Source organism: Phacochoerus africanus, chromosome 1 (assembly GCF_016906955.1).
Source record: "Phacochoerus africanus isolate WHEZ1 chromosome 1, ROS_Pafr_v1, whole genome shotgun sequence".
Lineage (NCBI taxonomy): Eukaryota > Metazoa > Chordata > Mammalia > Artiodactyla > Suidae > Phacochoerus > Phacochoerus africanus.
In genome coordinates, this window is record NC_062544.1 from 135,922,162 (window position 1) to 135,948,245 (window position 26,084).

The 26,084-nt window shown below is 38.2% G+C and overlaps 1 protein-coding gene and 1 non-coding gene across 3 annotated transcripts in view; one reads left to right on the forward strand and one right to left on the reverse strand.

Annotated features, from left to right (window-relative positions):
* Window positions 1-26,084, reverse strand: part of CNTN3 (contactin 3) — a 362,517-nt gene that overhangs the window by 4,126 nt on the left and 332,307 nt on the right. For both annotated transcript variants that reach the window (XM_047779257.1, XM_047779251.1), the window contains 2 exons: window positions 13,840-14,026; window positions 27-139 (listed from right to left, as the gene is read on the reverse strand). In XM_047779257.1, the coding sequence (XP_047635213.1) occupies window positions 27-139; window positions 13,840-14,026 (300 nt within the window). The remainder of the gene's footprint in view (window positions 1-26; window positions 140-13,839; window positions 14,027-26,084) is intronic.
* LOC125114011 (U6 spliceosomal RNA) lies at window positions 13,505-13,611 on the forward strand. Its single transcript, XR_007131667.1, has one exon. It is a non-coding gene; the product is annotated as a U6 spliceosomal RNA (small nuclear RNA).

The following is a 26,084-nucleotide window of genomic DNA, read 5'->3' on the forward strand; positions in this document are numbered from 1 at the left end:
AAAGCACTGCAGTTGATACAACTTACTTTATATCCTGTTACTTCTGATTCATTCTCCATGGCTCTCACTTGCTCCCAGTTAAGTAACACTTTTGTGTCTGTAGCATTCCAGACAACATTTCCTGGTGGCTGACTGGGAGCTTGAAATGCAAAATGAGAAATAAAAATAGATTTTAATGTGGGGTGATATTTTACATAGAACAGATAAATGAGGATTGAGGAAGCAGCAGAAATTCAGAAGAACCTCTTTCCTAAAACATGGTGTACAGTGAGAATCAGAAAAAAATAACATATCTAAATTCCCTTTTAAAAAGGCTTTTCGATTACAACGTGAGACAGTTCATTTGATCATAGGCATCATCTACCTTAGGGTGTTTCTCAGTTGTTACAAAGGTCTCCTGGAAAACAGGTTGAAAGTGGAGATGAAGACTTTCTCCACCACTAGAGGGATACTTGCTGATGGGCTAGGAAAGACAGGCAGTGTGCCCTGTTTGACACATAACAGAGGCTGAGAGAAATTGCCAACAGAGCAGATTAAAGTTGCAGGAAATGAAGTGTGGATGATTTTTAAGCCAGCCATGTATGATGAGATGAGCAAAATGGGAGGCAATCAAAAATAAGGATTACTTAGATTTATTCCCATGAAGTAATAGCGACACACATGAAAAACTGCAGAGCATGTCCATATTTCAGTCTTCGTTTTCCAAGTTTAAATCAATTTTTGAGAAAAATAAGGCAAGGCACTAAAACGTTAATGAGAATTCCATTAGATAATTAATGAAACTCTCTGAGGTTTAAAAACTTGGATTCATAATTTAGTTCCCTCTCATGAACACTCTGTTAATGTTGGGGGAAGGGGATTCCATACCGTTTGTCAAGAGCAACACAGGATGTCAAAAATTCAGTTTGTCAATCACAAAACCACAAGCACAGTATCATTCATTCAGCAACAGCATCACAATGGTGCAAAACCATGCTGAAATATGTCATACTTGTGGATCTAGCCACAGAATGTGACTTGGTTAACCAAATTTGTAATGGGAGAATGATATAAAAGATTGGTTATGCTGAGAAATTTCTAAACATCATTGACTGATGTCTTGAGGGAGAGATGGCTGGTGTACAGATGGGGAAGAGCTCTCTGATACATTTATGTGACTAATGACACCAAACAAGAATGTATTCCCTGCAGATTCTTTTGCTTATTGTCTGCTCTTTAACATGATTCTACATTGCCTTGGAAATTTGGTATTAACAATGAGTTTAGGTCAGCTCAGAGCATTTAAACTGCAATGCTCTGATAACAAAAAGTACACAATGGCAGTTGCTTAGGATTGAAATACTAATGACTGGTGGCTCAATCCAAATGCTATGAATGCACAATTGTTAGGACATTTTCCCCAAAGTCTATGATTTCCTGTGGCTTGGCAGCATCGCAAAAGGACATGTTCCATTGGATACAGTGCAGATAAGATACCTCAGCATGGTCTGTCCTGCCAAAAGATGTATGCTTGTGAATTATAGAAAACTTGAGTGATTTCAATTGAATCATTCAGTCCAACACTCGTCTTGCAGAATAAGTAACTGCAGGTTTACACTGGGGTTTATTTTGTATGAATCCCAAAATAGATGGGTTGAACAAGTTCAGCCCGAATTGAATGCTTTTTTGAGTGGACAAAAAGCAAAAAAAAAAAAAAAAAAAGAAAAAAGAAAAAAAGAAAAAGGGAAAAGGGAAAGGAGGGAAAAATAAAAGCTTTGTTCTGGGTTGGACTACTCATTTTACACAATGTGTCTGCAAGCATGAAGCAATCACATCCTATTTTGCATCATTTTTGCTATTTTTGTTTTGTTTTGTCTTTTTTTTTTTTTTTGGCTTTTCTAGGGCCGCTTCCCGTGGCATATGGAGGTTCCCAGGCTAGGGGTCTAATCTGAGCTGTAGCCGCGGGCCTATGCCAGAGCCACAGCAACGCGGGACCCCAGCCACGTCTGCGACCTACACCAGAGCTCACGGCAACGCCGCATCCTTAACCCACTGAGCAAGGCCAGGGATCAAACCCACAACCTCATGGTTCTTAGTCGGATTCGTTAACCACTGAGCCATGACAGGAACTCCCATTTTTGCTGTTTTTTAAAAAATGGACTTAATTCCAAAAATATATATACATAAACATGGAATGTAGGCTTATGCTAAATAGTAATATTCACACAACCATGAGCTTGGTATGCTAGTTATATTCCTATGGTACTCTCTATAATAAATGAAGCATTATTAAATGTTTTAAAATATTTGTGGACTATTCTAAAATCATCTCTTACTGCTGGTAAGACTAACATCTGGAAAACCCTAGTTCAGATAAACTTTCCTTATACAATTTAAAAACCCTATTACTGGAGTTCTTGCTATGGCATAGCAGATGAAGAATTCTAATGCAGCGGTTTGGGGTGCTGTGGAGGTGGGTGTTTGATCCCTGGCCTGGAGTAGTAGGTTAAAGAATCCAGCATTGCTGCAGCTGTGGCATTAGGTTGTGACTGTGGCTCAGATTCATTCCCTGGCCTAAGAACCATTTAAAAAAAAAAAAGAAAAAAAAATCCTACTATTGTAAGCAACTAATGCTTATTAAAATCTATAATATTCGAGGAGTAGAATGAGTTTTATATAATATTATTTACTTGATCTTTGTTATACTGCATTATAATAACACTCATTTTGCTACATGGCTAATCTGTACCCAGAGAATTTTTTTAAAAAGATTGTACTTTCATGTTCATAGCAGCATCATTCAGGTCTCCATCAACAGATGAATAGGTGATCAAGATGTGGTCTATCCATACAATGAAATACTATTCAGCCTTATAAATGAAGGAAATTTTGACACATGGTATGACTTAGATGAGTCCTGAGGAAATTATGCAAAGTGAAATAAGTCAGTTACAAAAGGACAAATTCTGTAAGATTCCACATATATGAGGTAGCTAGAGCAGTCAATCCATAGAGACAGAGTGTAGAACGGTAGTTGCCAGGAGTGGAGCAAAGGAGAATGGGAGATGATATTTAATGGGTACAGAGGTTCCATTTTGTAAGGCAAATAGAGTTCTGGAGATTGGCTGCGCAATAACCAAATTCAATGATACTGAACTTCATATTTAAAAATGGGTAAGATGGAAATTTTATGTCACATGGATTTTTGTCACAACTGAAAAATAAATTCAAAGAACTTGCTAAGATGTACAACTGGTAAGTGGTATCATGTGGATTTAAACCAGCTCTGGTTCTTTCCAAAGTCTATGCTTCTCCTATTACATTGTGCTAACTACCTGTGACTTTAACTCTTGAATACTTGACAAATAATTTATAAATGACATATTAAACATATTCATCTAAAAATACACTCAACTTTCAGTTTCTTAGGAATGTTTTTCTGTTGAAAGTACATTAAAGCCTCTTTTCATATGCCAGGTTCCCTTTCTTCATAATCTCCATCAAATGTACATTTTATATTTAATTGTGATTTTATGTTTATAATCATCCAGTTTTCCTACTAATCCATAAGTTTCTTGAAGAGACAATGTCTAGGACAGTCTCTAAAATTATAGGCCCATGAGCTAGTTTTCATTCCCTAGCCCAATGCCTAGCTAAGTGAAGATATCAAATTAGATTTTGTAATTTAAATTATAATAATTAGATTATATAACTGACCACTATTTTATTGCCAGAAGCCCAAGGATTAAGAAAACACTTTGCAGTGTTCTCAAAAAATAAGTATGATCTGTTTCCTTTGTGTCCCTAAGGAATGATCCAAACAACGACCAAGTAAGATGCTGAATGGGAAAAGATTCATAACAACTATCAGTGACAGTTCACCATGGTGTCAGCAGGAGAACATCTGGCTGGTCACATTTCTCAAATGTGGCAAATCAGAACTGGGAATGCATTTCTTTCTTTCTTTTTTTTTTTTTTTTGTCTTTTTGCTATTTCTTTGGGTGGCTTCTGCGGCATATGGAGGTTCCCAGGCCAGGGGTCCAATCGGAGCTGCAGCCGCCGGCCTACGCCAGAGCCACAGCAAGGAGGGATCCGAGCTGCGTCTGCAACCTACACCACAGCTCACGGCAACACCGGATCGTTAACCCACTAACCAAGGGCAGGGACCAAACCCGCAACCTCATGGTTCCCAGTCGGATTCGTTAACCACTGCGCCACGACGGGAACACCGAGAATGCATTTTTTAGATCCTTGGTTTTTCAAGTCCTCCAAGACATATCCCAAGAGATGCTATAAATTCCACAAAGACAAAACCAGAACATTAACACTGACCATCAGCTTTAGAGCTTGAATATGACTGATTATATTAAGGGTAAGATGATAAGGAACATTATACAAAGAAAGAATGGAAAAAGAAAAAGAGAAAAACAAGCAGCATATTAATTAAATACTTGAACGGTTTCTTCAATAAATAGCTATGATTTAAGTGTTAAAGGAACAAATAAGTAGGTGACATCTTGATGAGTGGATTTGGAAAGATGAATGTAAGTTTCACCCTTCAAAGTAGAGGTATGAGAAGAGGGGTATCCTGCCAGAGGGATGACACACACCAAGGCACAGAGGCAGGAACTAATGTGGTGCAGTGGGGAGCTCAGAGTTCTGACTGCTTACAGGTAGGGAAGGGATCAGAGCAAAGGCAGCCGGAAAAGTAGGAAGGAGCCATATGTTAAGGGTCTAGATGCCCAAAGGAAAAAGAAAAGGAATGATTTTTGGTAGGCAACTGGCAGGTCCCTGAAGAAAGGTCAGCTCTGTGATGCCATCAGGTCTATGCTTTCATAGATCTTTGTGGGGATGGAGGGAGGAGAATCCTCCTATAAGGACTGCATGGTAGTCCTCTGTGTAAAAGATAACAAAGTTCCATGTGCAAGTGATGGCAGTGGAGTCAGAGGAGGGAAGGAACAGACTTGCAATCTGAGTAAAGATTAACAGGTCATGATGACTGAGGTCCTATGGTTGGCGGTAATGACAAGGAAGGCTATTTCCAGCTTGGCAGACCAGGCAAATGACACAGACCTTGGGGAACAATGTCTCTCTCTTGAATTTTCTTTAAAGTCACTGAATATTTAGTAAGAATTTCATACGTCTGAGGGATTCTCCAGAATGCAGTGAGCATAGAGAAAAAGATGTTTTTTGGCCCACATTAGTGGTTCCCAAAGATTATATACTAGGATGATTTCAGGTAGATAACATTTTTTTTCTTTTTTAAAAAATTTGTGTTTCTAGGTGAATAACATTTTTAATTGTAAATATTTACACATATGCATGTCAGGAAAAGACAAAATATCACATCCAATTCTTAATTCACAGACAATTCTTTCAGATGAGGCTAATATTGCCATATCAGCTGTGATCTAATTTACATAAAACACATAGATCATTAAAACTAGGTTCTAAATAATGACACAACACAAAGGGCATTACACAAATGTCAGTAACTCATATGTCGGAGTTGCACACAGATGTCTGTAAACACTCCAAGATATACAGTCATCATTAAAATTAACTTAGAACTGTGGGTATATTTATGACAAATAATTCATCTTGAACTAAGTGATCAAGAACAGAGTATCACTCTACTAATAACAATCATTAACACTGATTAGCTCATTGCAAAACATTTTCAGGTATGCATTTTTTTGGTGAATTGATTACTTTTTTTTGCTATTCATTGTGTTTTTAAGCTTTAAAATTTTTCCTATTTAAGAAATTGTGTTGCTTTCATTTTTATAGAAAGAAATGGGCTACTTTCTCATAATAGAGAAAGTATTAATCATATTCTGTTTATAACAACGCTATAAAGCCTTTGGATTAGATTGAGCCAGGAATATAAGATATGTCTATCAATAGGAAAATGGCTAAATTGTGGAGCATCACAGTGGAATGTTACACATACACTAAGTTATTGATGACCTGGGGGAATTTTGATGTTAGGTAACTCATTATATGGCATAACCTCCACTTCCCATGAGATACATTTTAGAGAACATGAGTCTGGAAAGGAGCACCAACAATTTGAATGATGTCATTTCTGAATGACAGGATTATGGGTACTTTTTATTTTCTTCTATTTTTTTTTACCCAAATTCTCAACAATAAATATTTTTTTTCTTTATATATAAAAAGTAGACATTATTAAAAGAAATTTACTGTCCAGAATTTTCAGTGGTGATATCTTTGTTAGTGAAGCTGGCCTTTACTTCCAAAATACAGAATTTTAAGAACATATGCTTGCTCTGAGTAATTACACAAAACTCACTAGATTTCTTGACTACTGGAGGGTAATGAGATGCCTTACATGATAAGTGGTAGCTTGAAGGTATGTACACTTTCCACTTGGACTTCGCTTGAGTTAAATATTAGCCATTTGTAGTTAAAGTGCTTAAACATGTGACACTGCAGAAAGCAAGTCACCAAAAACCACTTTCTCCCAAATAATGATAAACTTGTCTTAGAATCAATGAAATTATTGTAAATAACTTATCATAGGACACTGGCTCAATTTTTAAATGTACAACAAAATCATCTACCTTTAACTCATCTGAACCTCAGAAAAGACTTTACTTGGGGTATAATCTAAGATATCAGGGAAGAAAATCTTTCCTCATTTAAATCACTGCAAATTTCCTTGGCCCAAATCCCTCCTACATTAGATAATACAAATGTGAAAAATTGTCAACTATAATCAGAACATTTACAAGTTTCTAGACAACTTATGTGCAAGGTGGACAGATTTTCAAAAAAATACCAAAGCTCCTACAAAGTAAAGTTCATAAGATTTATACATTTGGCCAGAGGAATTACTTCATTCTAGATTAGCTGAAACTTCCTGATTATATTCTGGTCCAGTTTCATATTATAATATTGCTGTCTTGCTTCAGCACTTACAGAATCAGGAATTACTTTGTTGAAGCCCACAGGCAGAACAAAGAATACCCTAAATCTATGGGATGCACATTACTAATAAACAGAGTACTCTAGTGTTGAATGTGTGATTTGTAGCCTATCATACACTAACAGGAGCAGGTGACATCCATATGTGGTATGTGATACACAGAATAGCCAACAAATAACACGCAGTAACCTAGGGAGGAAGCACTTTTAGTCTTCCCATTAATTTGAAAGGAAAGCTGGATTTGGGAGCTACTATGTCTTTAATACTACTTCAATGCTAACATCACGTAGAGGGAGCAGGGGTTCCTCTGGCGCAGGAGAAATGAATCCAACTAGGAACCACGAAGTTATGGGTTCGATTCCTGGCCTCGCTCAGTGAGTTAAGGATCTGGTGTTGCCGTTAACTATGGTGTAGGTTGCAGATGCGGGTCAGATCTGGTGTTCCTGTGCCTCTGGCATAGGCCAGCAGCTACAGCTCTGATTAGACCCTTAGTCTGGGAACCTCCACATGCCATGGGTGTGGCCCTAAAAAAGGACAAAACGACAAAAAAAAAAAAAAAAGCACACATAGAGGGAGCAGGTTCAGATGTTTGAACAGGCAAGACTATGTTGCTAGTATTTAAAAACAGAGAATGGGAGTACCCACTGTGGCACAGTGGGTTAAGAATCTGACTGCAGTGGCTTGGGTCACTGCAAAGGGGCAGGTTTGATCCCTGGCCCTATGTAGCGGTTTAAAGGATCTGGTGTTGCTGCAGCTGTGGCAGAGGCCACAATTGTGGCTCAGATTCAAGCCCTGGCCAGGAATTTCCATATGGTGTGAGTGCAGCCATTTAAAAAAAAATAATAATAAACAATATAAAACAGAAAATGGTTTATTTTTCATTGTATTTATTATTGATGTCATTGTCAATCATTTTTTGTGTAATATAGAGAAGGCCCACAGAAAAAGCAAAAATTGAGAAGATGGATCACATATAAAATTTGGGAAATCTTACATTGATATGTATCATGAGTCTTACAGTAGATGATTATAAAATTAAATTGCATATGTGAACACTCCAGAACTTCCAAATTATGTGTTTGAGGCAGGAATACTCATTTTATCGAAAACCTCTGAAATATTATGATTCCTATTCTTTCAGTGCTTGTCTTGCTCACATTTCCTTAGGACACACTAAATTGGTTTCCTTAAATTCAGGCAATTAATTTTGGTTCAACTTCCAAGGATGAGCATTCCATTGGGGAAAGCAAACACTCCAGTGAAAAACTGATTTTTGTTATTTAATGTTACTGTTTTCTCAATAGAAACACTTAGAATCATTGGCGAAGGCATACAGGTAACAGAATCCCTTGTTCTAGGTAAGAGTCTAGTCATGTGATTCAGGCCAAGCCAATCAAGATTTTCCACCTACTGGTCACCACAACTGGTTCCAGAAAAGCCAAGAACTCTGAGTAGAGGAATCAGGGAGGAGATGCCCAATTTTTCCAGCATGTTTAGTTGAAAAAAATAGGCTCTGAGGCGCTTTGTGGGAATACTGTTACTCTGAAGAGGGGACCTGGTGAGAAACATGCCACCATGGAACAGAGCCCAGAACAAATCACTTACAGGGCACCAATTATGATGACTTAGACACTGGAGATAGAGCTCTGGGAATAGAGTAGTGATCAAAAGAGGCAGAATCTCTGCCCTGAAGGAGTCTGCACTCCAGTCAAGGCAGGCTGGTGAGAAAACAATCAAATAAATAAGACCTTGCTATAGCATGAGTGGTGGCTCTTTGTGCAAAGGGGACAGGGGGTGCCCGGAGATGAGGTGTTGTACTCTTAAATATGGCGGCCAGCTGGCACTGAGGTTTTATTTGAGCATGTGGGAGTGTGCCACATGGACATCTGGAGGAAGAGCCTTCTGGACAGAGGGAACAGCAAGTGCAGAGGCCCTAAAAGGAAAGTAGAATGAGCTAGGTGGAAAACGGTAGAAAATGAATCAAAGCAGGATGTGGAAAATGGATTGGATGCACCATGTCAGGCAATTTCAGGACTTAGCATTTATCTGGAGTGGGCTGGAAGTGACTGGAAGGTCCTGAGCGGAGAAGTGACATCATCCATACCACTGTCGCCTAGGGGAGGCAAAGGCAGATAGATGGGATGAATGGTACAGGGCAAAGGTCCTGATCCATCAGAGGGTTGTACCTGAGTGTATCAGAGCACCTGCAGTGCTCGCCTTAAGAAGTGGTAGACTCTTGCAGAAGTCAGATCCTCCTGGATTAGGTGTAGGGTGTAGGAGAAACAGAAGAGTTGAGGGTGACCCCAAAAGTTTTGGCCCCAAAAGACTGAAATAATGGAATTTAATTTTCCAAGATGGGGAATATTGCAGAAGGGACAGGTTTTCTATGGGGTGGAGGAGGCAATCAAGAACTTAGTTTTATTTATTTATTTATTTATTGTCTTTTTTCCATTTCTTGGGCCACTCCTGTGGCACATGGAGGTTCCCAGGTCTAGGGGTCTAATCAGAGCTATAGCCGCTGGCCTACGCCAGAGCCACAGCAATGAGGGATCTGAGCCATGTCTGCAAACTACACCACAGCTCACAGCAATGCCGGATCCTTAACCCACTGAGCAAGGTCAGGGATCGAACCCACAACCTCATGGTTCCTAGTCGGATTCACTAACCACTGAGCCAGGACAGGAACTCCAAGAACTTAGTTTTAGAAATAGTTAATTTGAGATTTTAGAGGATTCCTGAGGATATTGAATGCTTAATGTAACTGTGCTCAAAGGGAGAATTACCACTTGACTTTTCAGTTATACAAAGCATAATATTTGCCCTCCACATTCTTTCTTGCACTCTCTGAACATAAACTTCTCACTGTTTCCTTTTAGAATCCATCACATTTCGTCATCTACAGGCTATCTGCAATTTTTCCTCATCAGTGCCTTTAAATAAACGATATTCTTAAGCATTAGTTCTCTTTGGTTTGCAAGTAACAAAATCCATCTTAGATTATTTAAAGAGGTTAATTACTGTTTAACTTATAAATGCTATTAGAAAATACAAGTATTTGGATATCAAAAATTAAGTGTTTAATGGAAGCCACAGTACTTAACTTGAGAGTCCTTGTAATATTTATATTAATGTAAAATAATCACCCAAGATCTGTATGGATGTAAAGCCTTCCTTACAGAATTCCATGATTACAAGTACATGAAACTTGCACATTTTAAGCAAGATGGTGAAGGCCTACAGTAAGTGTTTTGAATTCACCAAGTTCAGTCAAGAGAAGTACATCTGATTAACAATAGTACTTCAGGCTGGCCTCTTTAGATTTCATTCATCCATTTAGCTGCCCACTCAAGATTTAATAAGTGGCTCCCAGTGCCTTGCTTTAGCGCTGGGGCTGGGTGAACAAGAGATAGGCCTCTTTCTCCCCCAAAGTTTACAATCCAGAGGGGAAGACAAATAGTGAGCAAGGGCTCAAAGATGTTACTTTGGTTCTTGATCCTCGAGGCATGACAACAGACAACAATTCTTTTCACAGCAATAATTGCAAAAGGCTTATCAAAATTTGCAACCAGGATTTGAAGTTAACGCCATGTCAAAGGTGAGGAAGACTATTGAGTGACCAGTAACAATATCAGAAGTAGTTTTAAAAGACTGTCTTACTTGTACTTTGGTACATTTGACAAGTTTTTTAAATAAAATTTTAAAATTCACAGCATTCTTTATAAACCACCTGAGGAATATCAGGGATTTTAATTATCTCTAGGAATTGCCCACTCAATGCAGGAAAGCTTTCTTTAATAACACCCATAGCCGCACATGCAGACTCCAGTTAAATTGTGGCAAGAGGAATGTATCATTTTCAGGGGGATTTTATTCATGAGCTCAGAAGTTCTGCCCATCTTAGATCACCTTACCTGGTTCCTAAGCACAGAGCAAAATCCCAACAAATACTGGTGTTAAATAAGACATGAATATTCTAATTACATGGTTGAAAGAAAGGCTAGCATAGTGGTTAAGACTAGATTTGTACGGCTCTCCTGCTATTTATTCTGTGATCTCAGGAAAGTTTTATAACCTTTATATGCCTCAGCATCCTCATCTCTAAAATTGGAACACTAATAGCTTCCAAGTCATGGTGCTGCTGTGAGAATTAAGAATCAATACATGAAACATACTTAGAACAGTGACTGGAAATTGCTCCATAAGTGTTAACCACTGAAATCATAATCATCATCATTATTGTAACCTGCAAATTTCTACTTTCGATTGGGTATTTATATTCTATCTCTAAATTATGAAGGGCTTTTGCTTCTTTTTAAAATTTTATTTCACTCACAATACATTACCACGATAATCCTATCTATTTAAAATCAATCTTCTCCTCTGTCTAACAAATTCACTAAGTTCACTCCTTCCATGATGATATCACACTGTCTTTTACAATCAATCTCCTAGTGAGTAATCACATCAATTATGAAGTCAGAGGAAAGAGCCAAAGAAACTTGTCTGCATGTATTTTTGCAATCAGAATTTATGATTTATGGTGTGATTTGAATATATAAATAATGATGTATATTAAAATACTTCTAATTCAGAAATGTTACTGGGAATATCAAACATATCGAGCGAGAAATTCTATATGCAGAATATTTTCAGTTTATTGCCAAACCTACATGCTCCTTTGTCTAATCCTAACTATGTGTTATAAATAGGAGGCTGCGTCAGGCTTCCCGTAATAATTAAAGATAATATTTAATTACCACATGAGTTGGCTGCTTGTAAATGTATGCTACCTAAAGCGATTGAAACGGTTTGTTGCTAAACTTTTGCTTTGCCACCTTATTATACCAGCAAGTTGATAATGGAACTCTCTTTTCTATAGATGATACAAAAATTAACATATGGACTTTCCTGATCAAATTAACACTGGTTAATTAAAACCCAAAGTAATATAATTATATTCTACATATATTTTAACTTACCCACAACTTTAGTTAATGATATTAGATTTGATATTATTGTTGTTTTTAGAAATTTTAGCTAGACAATATGTTCTCAAGAAAATTAGGGCATTAAACATGGAACTAGAAATTCATTAATAAAATTGTCAATTAAGCAAATAAATGTCTCATTCCCATAAAGAGCCAGTTAAGAAAACATTTTTATGTAGTTAATTCTGAAAATGAAGAAAATTTGTTTTTTGCAAGTCAAGGTGATGTATCATTACGTTAAATTTAATTTTTTTTTTTTTTTTTTTTTAGGGCTGCTCCTGTGGCATGTGGAAGTTCCCAGGCCAGGAGTAAAATCAGAGTGGCAGCTACCACCTACACCACAGCCACAGCAATCCCAGATCCAAGTCATGTCTGCGACCTACAGCACAGCTCACGGGGCAACGCCAGATCCTTAACGTTCTGAGTGAGGCAAGGGATTGAACCCGTATCCTCATGGATACCAGTCAGAGGTTTCATTACCTGCTGAGCCACAATGGGAACTCCAAAGTTAATGTTAATCCCTTTATGCCCACCCCCATTCCTCACCTTTAAAAAAGAAATAAAAATGGTACCTACCTCATAAACAAGTTATTAAGTTTAAATGTGAGAATACATGCAAAGCATGTGGACAGAGAATGTTCTCAGTTGCTATTAGTTCTGACAACGATGACAACGGCAATTCAAATGGTTGCAAGTGAGAAATTAGCAATATAATACAATGACTAAATAGATACTGCTGCTATCAGTTTTGTGGAAATATATGTGAAAGACTACAATACTGCAAGTCATTAATTTTCTTGCAGCCTAATTTAAAGCCAGGTTAATGTGCAGCTCATAAATGGAGCTTGTGAATTTACCTGTGAATATAAAGACTAAGTTTTGAAGGCAACAATGATTGATATCTCTGTCAGATTTTTTAAAAGTATCCATATATTTGAGTGGACCAACCACTTTGGATGATAAGCTTTTATTGTATATTACCCTCTTTTGAGTAAGTAGGAAAGAAAAGTAAAAAAAAAATCACTTGATTGTTTGAACTTGAACTTACTCATGCTTATCAAAAATTCTCAAGCTTTGAGGAACTAAAAATACATGAAATAAACCAATTAAGTTGACTGCATTTTTAAAAAGTGGATAGACTTGACTAAACACCTCATACTAAGATTTTTCAAGAGGTGCATAGTCATTTTCACAAGGGGTTTCTACCTAACAGTTTAGGGATGTCAGGAAGGCACACATGTAGGGCTCTGAGCTAACAAGTGTTTGGAGCTGAATTGACATCATTCAGTGACTTGGGATGTCCTTTCAAAGTGATAAAGAAGGCACTCATGGAGTTCCCATTGTGGTACAGCGGAAATGAATCTGAACTCATGAAGATGCGGGTTCGGCCCCTGCCTTGCTCAGTAGGTTGGGGAATTTGCCGTTGCAGTGAGCTATGGTATATAGTGGGTTGCAGACACGGCTTAGATCACGCGTGGCTGTGGCTGTGGCTGTGGTGTAGGATGGCAGGTACAGCTCCAATTCAACCCCTAGACTGTGGCCCTAAAAAGAAAAATAAATAAATAAAAATAAAATGGTAAAGATGGCACTCACTTCAGCAGCATATATGGTAAAATTGGACCTATACAGAGCAGATTAGCATGGCCCCTATGCAAGGATGACATGCAAATTCTTTAAGTGTTCCATATTTTTATGTCTGGTCTCCTGGGATAGATCAGGATTGACAGAAATATAAAAAAAAAAATAATGTGTATATGTATATGACTGAGTCCTTTCGCTGTATAGCAGAAATTGGTACAACACTGTGAATCAATTATACTTTAATTAAAACAAGGAAAAAAGAAAAAATAAAATTATAAAGAAGGCTACCATTTTAAATGTAAAGTATTTTTTGCATTCAACCAATCAGAGTATACATACGGGTTTTCTTGGTGGTTGCATTCACCGTGGCACTAAAGGGACCAGTACCAGCACTGTTGAAAGCTCGGACAGCAGTGTAATAGGCCAAGTTGCTCTTCAAACCATGGAGTCTGGCTGATGTCACATTTCCTGCCACTTTCAGTTTGCTTGATGATTCCTCTTCTCCTCCATTATTCCAGTACCGAAGCTGGCGGACCAAAAACATTATAAACAAAGCAAAGGATTGACAAAACAGCATCTTTTACATTAACGGATCTTCATTAAAATTGGCACTTTAAATTACTGATCTTATCATTTATTCAACAAGTTCTTATTATTAACCCTACTATGTGTTAGGTGCTGCATTATAGGCTCTGTGCAACAGAGGTGAACGAAAAGGGATTCTAGGAGAGAGGTCATAAGAGAGTATGCAAAAAAACCAGATAAATTCCAAGAATAATTGCTACATGCTACTAGACCTCAGTCTCATAAATGGGAAAATAAAGGAGAAATCTGTGTATCTAACACAGTGAGCTGTTCCCCCTTCTCAGACTCTAATCAACCAGGCCCAAGCTCAATCTAGAAGGCTGGCACTGATGGATGGAGAAGCTTCCTTCTGTGAAGAAAGTGACCTCTCAGAGCCAAGACCACTGAAAAGCCAGATGGTCAATGGATTGTCCTACAGTGACGGCCAAATGTCACCAAGAACCCCTGGATACGCAGAGCAGCTGCAGAGAACAGGAAGTCAGGTAATAAAGGTAAATATCTGGATATGTTGAAATGTTGGAATTTTTTTTTTTGGCTGCACCAGAGACATGTGCAAGTCCCTGGTCTGTGGATCAAATGTGCAGCCTGTGCCTGAGCTGCAGCAATGCCAGATCTTAACCCATGGGAACTTCTGAATTGTTTTATTTGAATCTCATTTGTCTGAATTGTGCTAAATGATAATTAGCATAATGAGCCTAATGTGTTTCTTATAAAGATGTATACATTTACAGTATAAGAATATAAAAATAAGTTATGAGAATTTAATAAATAAAGAAATAAGGGTAGAAAAAAACAGTAATAAGACATGTTCCTCAATGAACAATCTCATGTTATCAGATTCTGCTATGATCTGCTAGGAAGTTTAGAACCTTCAAAGAGTAAAAAACAGAAACAAAATAACCACCACCAGCATAACAACAAAACAAATGGCTCATGAAAAGTCCAAACATTCTTGGTGTTGAGACCAGATATCACCATGTGACCATCTAAAGCAGGAGCTCTGAGTTCCCGTTGTGCCTCAGCAGTTAACAAGTCTGACCAGTATCCATGAGGATGAAGGTTCAACCTATGGCCTGGCTCAGTGGGTTAAGGATCCAGCGTTTCCGTGAGCTGTGGTGTAGGTCGTAGACGCGGCTTGGATCCCGTGTTGCTGTGGCCCTGGTGTAGGCCCCTAGCCTGGGAACCTCCATGTGCCACGGGAGCGGCCCAAGAAATGGCAAAAAGACAAAAAGACAAAAAAAAAAAAGAAAACCCATAGATGTCATTCATTAATTAAAAATAACATAGCAAATTATCCTATATAAATCCACAGGCAAGCAAATTATTAATGGGTACTGAAAACTCTTATAAATTCTAGATTCATCAATTTTAAACATTGGAGGTATTGCTAGGTTTAGATGAATCCACGATGATAAGACACTCTCTGTGCCCTTGAAAACACTGTCTAGTTATTAACTCAGAATGGTACATAATCAATAATTATAATAAAATGATATAGACAGCCTAGAAACTTGTGGCCTGGGATATATCATAGATTGAGAAAAAGATTACAAAATTATAGCTGTAATAATTGTCACTCAACAAATGGAACAGCAGAAGCAAGGAGTAGCAACTCAACTGGGATCATCCTGGGATACATGTGGTTCTCTCAATTAGATTCTAATCCACGCACTGTTGTTCTTGTATTCAAATTTCCTGACCATATGTTACCTAAGAAATCATTCCTCAGGAGATGATTTAAAGAAAAAATAAAAATAACTGTCAACTGGCATATGGATTATCTTTTATAAATCAATTCATAGAAGGTGCTTGAAGGTTCTTGATAGCAGTTTATTTTTGAAGTTCCTTAACCATCCTTCATGTATCAGAGTGACAAATTTCTTTTTAGTTGTTGTCAGTTGCTGACAGTTATTAGACTTATTTAATCATAGATAAAATTTGTGCCAAAATTGAGCATATATTGATTTGAATTGATTATAGAATCTTCTTAAACAGCTTTACTTAAAAATTTGAATAAATAGGCATATAACTAAAACATGAAGAAACAAAGTAGTGACATAAATATTTCCAATTTTTATTAAGTAATATATCAGTTCTACTCTAACATTTCACTCAAAAATATTTTTTTGAGAATAGATTTATTTTTTTTAAGGAAAAGAGGGAAAAGCCAAGAATGAAAAGACACATTTTTTTTTTTCCCCTCTCAGTTGTGTTCTGGGTCTAAATGGTAAAAGTTCTACACATGAAAGAAAAGAATATCACTCCACACTAATTTGGATTTTATAGGTACAACCACAGTGCAGAGATAAAGAAAGGAAACATGTCCAGGCTGAAGAAATATACTCTGAAAATATAATTGTGCAGAAAGAGTTAGTATAACATTGACAGAACATGAAGGCAGCAGCTATAAAAGATGAGCAGAGAAAGAAAATATTACAAAGCACATGAAGAACCCTGCTAACAAGAAAGAAAGTCCACAGACCAGACCATAGGAGACCAGCTCTAATACACTCATTTGAAATGGATCTTAAAATAAGTATATTTAAAACATCCACATTTACTAAAGAAGGGACTAAATTTACAATTCAAGAATAGGAGACAAAGAAAAAAAGATGAGGTGAATCTGAAAAATAAATAGAATTCCAATACCTGAAAAGAACAATAATTAAAAAAAATCAGGACATTCTTATTGGGGCTCAGCAGGTTAAGGACCTGACACTGTCTCTGTGAGGATGTGGGTTTTACCCCTGGCCTGGCTCAGTGGGTTAAGGATCTGGTGTTCCCACAAGCTGCCACATAGGTTACAAATGCAGGTCAGATCTGGTGTTGCTGTGGCTATGGCATTGCTGTAGCTGCAGCTCTGATTTGACCCTGCCCTGGGAACTCTGGGAACTTCCATATGTCTCAGGAGCGGTGTTTAAAAAAAAAAAAAAAAAATCAGTGATAGGAATGAAGACGAAGACTGGAAAGTAGAAGAGAGAATAAACAAATACAGAACATGAAGAAAGAAATAAAAATTATGAAAGCCACATTAAGAAACACTGAGGATGAAGTGAAATGTTCCAACCAGAGTTCCAGAAGGAGAAGTTAAAGAAAAGGCAACAATAAGATAAAATGTCTGAGAAGAGACAGAGATTTTCATGTTGGAGATTTATTCTGAATTGAGTGGGAGGAAAAATAAAAGGCAAATCCACTTCAAAGGTGAGTGTGATTAAGGCTGAATTGTGGCCGATTTCTCTTGTGGGTACAGTGGGTTAAGGATCTGATGTAGCTTCTGTGGCTTGGGTGTGATCCCTGGTCTGGGAACTTCCACATGCATGGGTGTGGCAAAAAAAAAAAAAAAAAAAAAAAAAAAAAGACAATTACGGCTCTCAACAATTTGTCATCACCTGAGAGATACAGGCCACTCTCTCCAACGGTAGTGGGTCACTGGACCCTCGTTTGCTGGCTCAAGTGTGTACTAGTAAAGTCAACTATATTTTAGCAGGAGGGCAGAGCCTGAAGTGGAATCATGTACTGGAGGCAGGTCTGTTCTGGTCATCATCATCATCATAACTCTGCCACTCAGGACAAAGCTTGTACACACTAAGCACTGAATATTGGTGAATTCTTTTTTTTTTTTCTTTTTTGGCTGTGCCTGAGGCGTGCAGATATTCTTGGGCCAGGGATCAAACCTGAGCCATAGCGGTGACAACCCTGAGTCCTTAACTGCTAGGGAACTCCTGGTGAATTTTCCTGTGACTTAAATACATGCAGTTTTTTTTTTTTTTTGAAGTGGGGTGTGCATATAGAGGTTCCCAGGCTAGGGGTCAAATCAGAGTTGCAGCTGCTGGCCTAGGCCACAACCACAGCAATGCCAGATCCAAATCGAGTCTCCCACCTACACCACAGCTCATCGCAATGCTGGATCCTTAGCCCACTGAGCAAGGCCAGGAATTGAGGGCGTCCTCATGGATACTAGTTAGGTTCTTAATCCCCTGAGCCATGACGGGAACTCCCGAAAACATGCAGTTTAAAAATACCCACTTCCTTCCCACCACAGAGATTCACTGTGACATAATAAGAAATATGTATTTGGTCTCTGCCAGGGTTGCTCACCACACAGCTCCCCCCAAACCCTTGGAATCTCAGAAGTGACAAGTATCTTTTATGTGCTAACGAGATATCTCATAGTCAAGGGTTCCTGGTTACCTTCAGGAGGGGGACGGGAGCTGGTTTCCAGGGTGACCAACCATACAAGTAGAGTAAAATTGGAACTTTTAAGTCCATCTCTTGACATAAAGCTTGAGAATGACTTAATTTGATTAGGAAATGGACAATGATGTAATCAATCCTAACTGAAGAGGTTCCAAGGGCTTCCAAGCAGACGAACATATTGAAGCTCTGGGAGAGTGGAGGGCATGGAGAAGGCATGAAAACTCTGTGCTCCTTCCCAGGTACCTTGTCCTATGTGTCTCTTCCATTTAGCTGTTCCTGAGTTGCATCCTTTACAATAAATAGATAATGGTAAGTAAAGCACTTTCCTGAGTTTTACGAGCCATTCTAGCAAGTTATCAAACACAAGGAGGAGGTTGTGGGAGCCCCCCCCAGAGGATGCCTGGACTTGTGATTGGCATCTGATGGTTGTGTGCAGTGAGAACACTCTTGTGGGACTGAAACCTTAATGTGTGGGATCTGAAGCTAAGAGAACAGAATGGCAGCAATGAATTGAATTTAAGGACACCCAGCTGGTATCAGAGAATTGGTTGGTATAGAGAAAACTCCCACATATTTGGTGTCAAAAGTATTTTGTGAATAGAGAAGAGAGGAAGAGTTTTTTTTCCCTTTAATTCCCCAAGTTAGTTACTCAAGTCCTAATATTCTAAGCATCTATAAAACACTGAAAAACTAATTTCTTGATTAGAAAGAATAACTTTTTCTTCAGAACCATTACATATTTCACAAGCCAATATATTGTTACCTGTGTAAGTAAACAGAAACAAACTTGAGGAATGTTAGGACTTAAAATATGATCTCTTTTTCTGCAAGTAATTTGGTTATTCACAAAATGAATGTCCCTGCTGTGAGGAGTCCTTAATATCACGGTATCACAGATTTCACTTAACCTTAAAATGAAACACAGTCTATAAAAATAATGTATTAAAAGTGGCACCTTTTGTAGCCATTAGAGTACAGGTATTAAGTCAGAAATGCTATTTTAATAGACTAAAATAATTTTATTTATACTTACAGATTTTCAGAGAGACAAATATTTCATCTTAGCAGCAAGATGAAACATATCTCAATAAACAGCAGGCAGGTAAATGCATTTGACAGTGTTTTAAATGACAAGTCCAGATTTATATTCTACTCTTCTTTACTTGGCTCTCAATTCTGGGAAGGTCTCATTTCTGGGAAGGCTGACCTGTGTGAACTAAGCACCAGGCTCCCTGAGCCTCTGGACTCTCACTGGATGGAGATGAAACAGAGCAGGATAAAAATCCTTTCCATGTCCACCCTGCTTTCTTTAAAAAATTTTTTTATTGAAGTACAGTTGACTTACAATATTGTATTAGTTTCAGGTGTACAGCAAAGTGAATCAATCATACACATAAACAGAGCCATTCTCCCCCCCACACACACATAGGTTATTACAAACTATTGAGTAGATTTTCCTGTGCTATACAGTAGGGTTCCCCTTTCTTGTCTGTAGGAGAAGAGGCTTCTTTCAGCCTCCTTGACCCTTCCTGAGTCCAAAAGGACATATTCAAATAGTTGCTTATCAAGGAAGGCAGGGGATGCAGAGATAAGAAAGGAACAGTTAAGAAATAATGGTGAAATGGTAAATGTTTCCCTGATCTTAACTTCTCTTTCTAATCTTCAATTGTTACCATCATATAAAGAAGAACAAAATAACTGGGAATAAACCTAGCTGGAGAGAAAAAACAAATGTACTCAGAAAACCATAAGATGCCAATGGAAGAAATCAAGGATAACAAACAGATGAAAAGATATACCATGCTCGTGGATTGGAAGAATTAATATTGTCAAAATGACTATAGTACCCAAGGCAATCTACAGAGTCAATGCAATCCCTATCAAATTGCCAATGACATTCTGCACAGAACTAGAACAAAATATTTTAAAATTTGTATGGAAATGCAAAAGACCTCATATAGCCAAAGTAATATTGAAAAAGAAAAATGGAACTGGAGGAATTCAGAGAAGTCAGTCTCCCTGGTTTCAGTCTATTCTACAAAGCTACAATCATCAAAACAGTATGGTACTAGCACAAAAACAAAAATATTAGTGGAAGAAGATATAAAGTCCAGAAATAAACTCAAGCACATATGGTCAACTGATCTATTGACAAAGGCAGCAAGAACACACAGTGGAGAAAAGACAATCTCTCCAATAAGTGGTGCTGGGAAAACTGGACAGCTACATGTAAAATACTGAAATTAGAATATTCTCTAACACCATAAACAAAAGTAGACTACAGATAGATAACAGACCTAAATGTAAGGCCAGATGCTATAAAACTCCTAGAGGGAAACTTAGGCAGAACACTCTTTGACATGAATTGCAGAAATATCTTGCTTGATCCACCTCCTAGAATAATGATAATTAAAACAAAAATAAACCAATGGGACCTAATTAAACTTAAAAACTATTGCAAAGCAAAATAAATCATAAAAAATGAAAAATAAAAAAAATCCACAGAATGGTACAAAAATCTTTGCAAATGAAGCAACAGACAAGTGATTAATTTCCAAAAGATACAAAGATCTCATGGAGCTTTATATTAAAAAATAATAAATAAAAAAATAAATAAATGGGCTGAAGATCTAAGTAGATACTGCTTCAAAGAAGATAGCTAAAAAAACACATGAAAAAATGTGCAATATCACTAATTATTAGAGAAATGCAAGTCAAAGTTGCAATGAAGTATCACCCCACACCAGCCTAAATGGCCATCATTAAAAAGTGTGCAAATAATAAATACTGGGAAAGAAGTGGAGCAAAGGGAATCCTCCTACACTATTGGTAGGAATGTAGGTTGGTGCAACCACTGTGGAGGTTGTAAGGAACCTCCTTACAAAACTACATAGAATTACCATATGATCCAGCAATCCTACTCCTGGGTATATATTCAGAAAAAAACGAATTCAATAAGATACATGCACCCCCATCTTCACTGCAGCATTGTTTACAATAGCCAAGACATAGAAGCAACCTAAATGTCCATCAAAAGAGGAATAGATAAAGAAGATGTGGTACATATATACAATGGAACATTATCTAGCCATAACAAAGAATGAAATAATGCCATTTACAGCAGCACGGATGGACCTAGAGATTATTATACTGAGTGAGGTAAATAAGACAGAGAAAGACAAGTAACATAGGATAGCACTTACATGTGGAATCTAATAAAAATGATACAAAAGATCTTATTCATAAAACAGAAACGAACTTACAGATTTCAATATCAATCTTACAGTTATCAGAGGTGAAACTTTTGGGGGAAGGATGAATTGGGAAGGTAGAATAACATATATACACTACTGTATAAAATAGATGATTAACAAGAACCTACTGTGTGGCATAGGAAAATCTATTCAATAGTTTGTAATAACCTATGAGGGGAAAAAGAATGGGTATATTTATGTGTATAATTGATTCACTTTGCTATATATCTGAAACTAATACAACATTGTAAGTCAACTCTACTCCAATATAGTTAAAAACAAAAAACAAAACAAAACAAACATACAAACAAAAATAGTAAAGCCCTGTGGCAGGGTCCTGTTTCCTTCTCAAGGAATATACAAAACACTACCTTTGAGCTCTTCTGCAGCAACTAAAGCCCCCATCCAGGTGGAGGATGGTAACTTTAGGCTGAGCACAAGATTCTTGGAGCACAGCCCAGCTTCCTCTCCACCAGCCAATTAGAAGAAAGTCTGCACATAGTAGAAGATAAAGAGGACTCTGACCACCACTTCCTGCCCAAACCCCCACAATGATTCCCCCTTTAAACACTTTTATGATCTAGCAGAATCTTTGGAGTTGGTTTTGGATAAGCCCATCATCTCCCCAGGTTGCTGGCCTCCTGAATAAAGCAATCTTTCTGTTCCTAGCAGCACTTGTGTCCTGAGTATTGCCTTTCTAGAGGCGAGCAGCTGAACTTGAGTCCAGTACCAGAGAAGCCTGGAGATGGGCCAGGAGGAAGAGAGCCTGGGACATTCATTCCTTTGGATCTCTCTTTGCTGAGCCCCAGTTTGGTAGGGACTATTTGCCTGATAACAAACATAGTTTTGCTTGGGCAACTCTCACTCACACACATACTTATTTTTCCCTCCAGCATAACAAAGCCCTCTACCAGCTTCAAAAGTCTACATTTTATTCACTCAATTCATTTTTGCCTGCTTCTACTTATTTCGAAAGGCTTGAATTTGTAACCAAGCAGGGCCTTGTGAGGCTCCTGGGCACACAAGCCTTTCTGTGTCTTCCATTTCTTGTTTATAGGGAAGAAACTTCAGCCTCCATTACCTTCCCTGAGTTCCAAAGAGCAACTATTAATCAGGGAAGGGAGGGGATTTAGAGAACAGGGAGGAGCAGTCAAGAGACCATAGCGCAGCCTTGAGGCAGGTCCTGGTTTCCCCTTTGGGAATATATCTAACAATACCTTTGAGCCTTTCTGCAGAACTAAAATGCCCAACAAATAGAAGAACTACTTGATGAAGCATTCTTCATTCCAGTTAGAAGGAGGACCACCAGAACAAATCCTGGGGCCACTAAACACCATCTATGAAAGAAAATGCAAGCTTGCCTCTACCCTGATCCTTATCTGTAGCCCTATTTTTCATCCCCCTAAGGATAAAACCACCTCTTAATCTATCTAAAGGGAGCACAGTCTTTAAGGCATTAGCCTGCTGTGGCCCCCTTTACTTGGCAAAGCAATAAAACTATCTTTTTTGCCACCCAAAACTACGTCTCTGCATTGCTCTTCAGCAAAGGAGGACAGAAGCGGAATTTCAGAAACAAATGGTCTCTATCCAATTTTCCTATGGGCATGTGATTTGATCTAGTTTGAAGTTAATTCTCTACTTGATAGTAAGGAATTACACATTTTCTTTGTTTTTGCCAGTAGGATTTTCATATTCTCAAGAAAGTATTAACATATTTGACATCTTTTCCCATTCTAATTAAAATATTAGGTATTAAACCTGTTCTGTACAGCTGTTTAAAATAGTAGGCTGGATGAAGGTATCAGTGAAGTTTTAGTTTGGCCTTCTGTACACATTTTCAGTTGTGTTCCCCTGTCAAACCTTAAAAACAAATCTACTAGGTCCCCTTCCTACCCACCCCCCAATATGCGTACCTGTAATATTTCACAAGTATAAAGTTTTGTTTCCATCACGTATCATGGTTATTCTTGAAACTGAGAAAGATCCTGGGCACACAAGCCTTTTTGTGTTCCTTATTTCTTGTTTTTAGGGAATAAGCTGCAGCCTCCATGACTGACCTTCCCTAAATTCCAAAGGGCAGATTCAAACTGTTGCTAACCAAGGAAGGGAGGGGATGCAGAGACAGGGGAGGAGCAGTCAAACACCAGAGCAGCCTCCAGCAGGGTCCTGGTTCCTTTTTGAGGATTATACATAATTATATCTTGAGTTCTTCAGCAGAAGGAAACCCCGCAACAAATGAAAACCAAAGAGGAGGACCCCTAGAACCAGTCCTGGAGCCACTAAACACCAACTTTGAAGGAGAATGAAAGCTTGCACCTATCCTGATCCTTATCTGTGGCCCTATTCTCCACTCCCACACTAGAAAACCACATCCTATTCTCTCCCAAAGGAGGGCACAGTCTTTAAGGCATTAGTCTGCTGTGGCCTCTTTTGCCTGGCAAAACAATAAAGCTATTTTTTTCTCCTAGATGCAAAACTCTTGTCTCTGTGTTTCTACTCAGCACCAATGGACAGAGGCCAAGTTTTGGCCACATTCTCCCAAGATTTAGTTTTATTTTCTCAAAAGACAAAAGTAACTAAAGAAACGGACTGTATATACCGTGCTAGAACTTTGTAGATTTTGTTCCTCCGGCAGCCAACTACCCATGAACTTAAATCATCTGCATCCTCTTTATCTTGTCTGTATCTTTTGTTCCTGTGCAAAGGGCACAAGAAAAGATCTAAGCCTGAGTGTTACGGCTTAGAAGATGAAATAAATTGGAGCCCAGGGAAATGAGCTCCTCAACGACTACTTGGTCAAATCAGAAGGAAAATTAGTCTCGATGCTAATGATGATGTGTGCCCAGCACGCCCCATGGCACATGACCAACCCTCACTGAGATGACAGAAAAGCAGGAGCTATTAACAATTTTAAAGCCATATTTGGGATGCTACAACCCAGAAAGTTAGCCACATGACTATTAATTAAATACTCTGCTAAGTCGTTTATTCTTCCAGGTTACTGTTGAAATCATTACTGAGACTAGGAAAAATACATAGTTTTATCTGAGCATATGTATATAAATTATTTCTTAAGTTCCCCAATTAATACCTCTTTCTCTTAGCTTATTTCTTGATTTTCGTACATAGCAAGCACTCAGGAAGGACATTTTTAGGAGCTGTTTCCTTTTCATATAGTATTCAGCCTCCATGAGGATGTGCAGTTTTGCTACTCTTTACACAGATAGGCAAGATGCCATAATTAATTTTAAGGCAAGTCCCATCTGCTCATCGCCTCCCTCATCTTTGCCTCCCACCTGATGGCAACACCAGCAACAACACAAACAACAGTGTTGAGTCTCATACTCAGATTATGCTCAGCATTTCTTTCTTACTTCACTGATTTTCAAATTTTTCCTTCCCATGAAATCTTATCCCAATGCCCAATATTCAAAACAGAGAAAAGCAGAAGCTCCCCAAGTCTCCCTGGGCCATTTTCAGCATGGCTGCTTTATCTCACTTAAATCTCCAACAATGCTGTGAGTAATTTACTATTATCATCTTTATTTTAAGTGGGCCTTGGAGAGCCTTTATAATGTGCTCAAGGCCACACTGCAGTAAGACATTGGAACCAGAAGTGCATTTATTCAAGCAACACAAATTTTTTTGCATGGCTCCTGTGTGTCTGATACAACTCTCAGCACTTGGGACATGTCAATGAACAGAGTTTCCTGTCCCTTGTGGAGCTTATATTTTATCCTGGTGCATTTGAAGGCAAGACTGTCTAATTCGAAAACGGTGTGGATTTAACCAGACATTATGTTGGCACTACTTGGATTCTTTTGTTTTATCTCCTGTGCAATCTTTCCTGACATGACCCGCAGGGGTCCACTTCTACTTCTGTAGAGTGTGCTTATCCTCTTGATTCCTGATCAGCTTAAATTGAGACATTCTAAAATCAACATCAATATGCCCCTGTGCTATTAAAGAAATCACCAGTGACTAGGAACATTCCTATGTGCTTGTAAGCCCACAAAGTCCATTTATCTATAGTCTCCAGTTTACTTCTCTTAACTATTTTGTAACCTACAACCAGGTCAGGAATTGTAATCCTGTCCTATGGTTTTTTTTAAAGGACAAAGTTTTGACTGGGGTTGTGTGCCTCAGTTGGCTGTTTGAGGAATGCAAAATGTGCCCATTTATTTTAAGTAAACGATTTCCAAATCCTGCTTAACTAATGGAAAATTCAACTTCAGTCACTCCCATGGCTCCCTTCCCAGAGTCCTGCCAAGATAACTCAATATTACACTGATCTGACTCTTTAATTCCAGCAGTTTGGCCATGCTTGCAAATCAAAAAGTCATAGCTAAGTGTAGGAAGCACAGCTTTTCCCTTCTGCGGTCTGGGCACCAACCTGGGCACAGCTAGGGAGAAAACTAGGGGACCTATGAGATTTAGCTAAGTCTCAGATCTTTGTTTCCTCTAAAGTCACCTGAAATTTCTCTTATATCTTTTCCTTAAAGGCATTTTCTCTTTCTTCACCCTCTTGGAATATATGGAATAATCTCC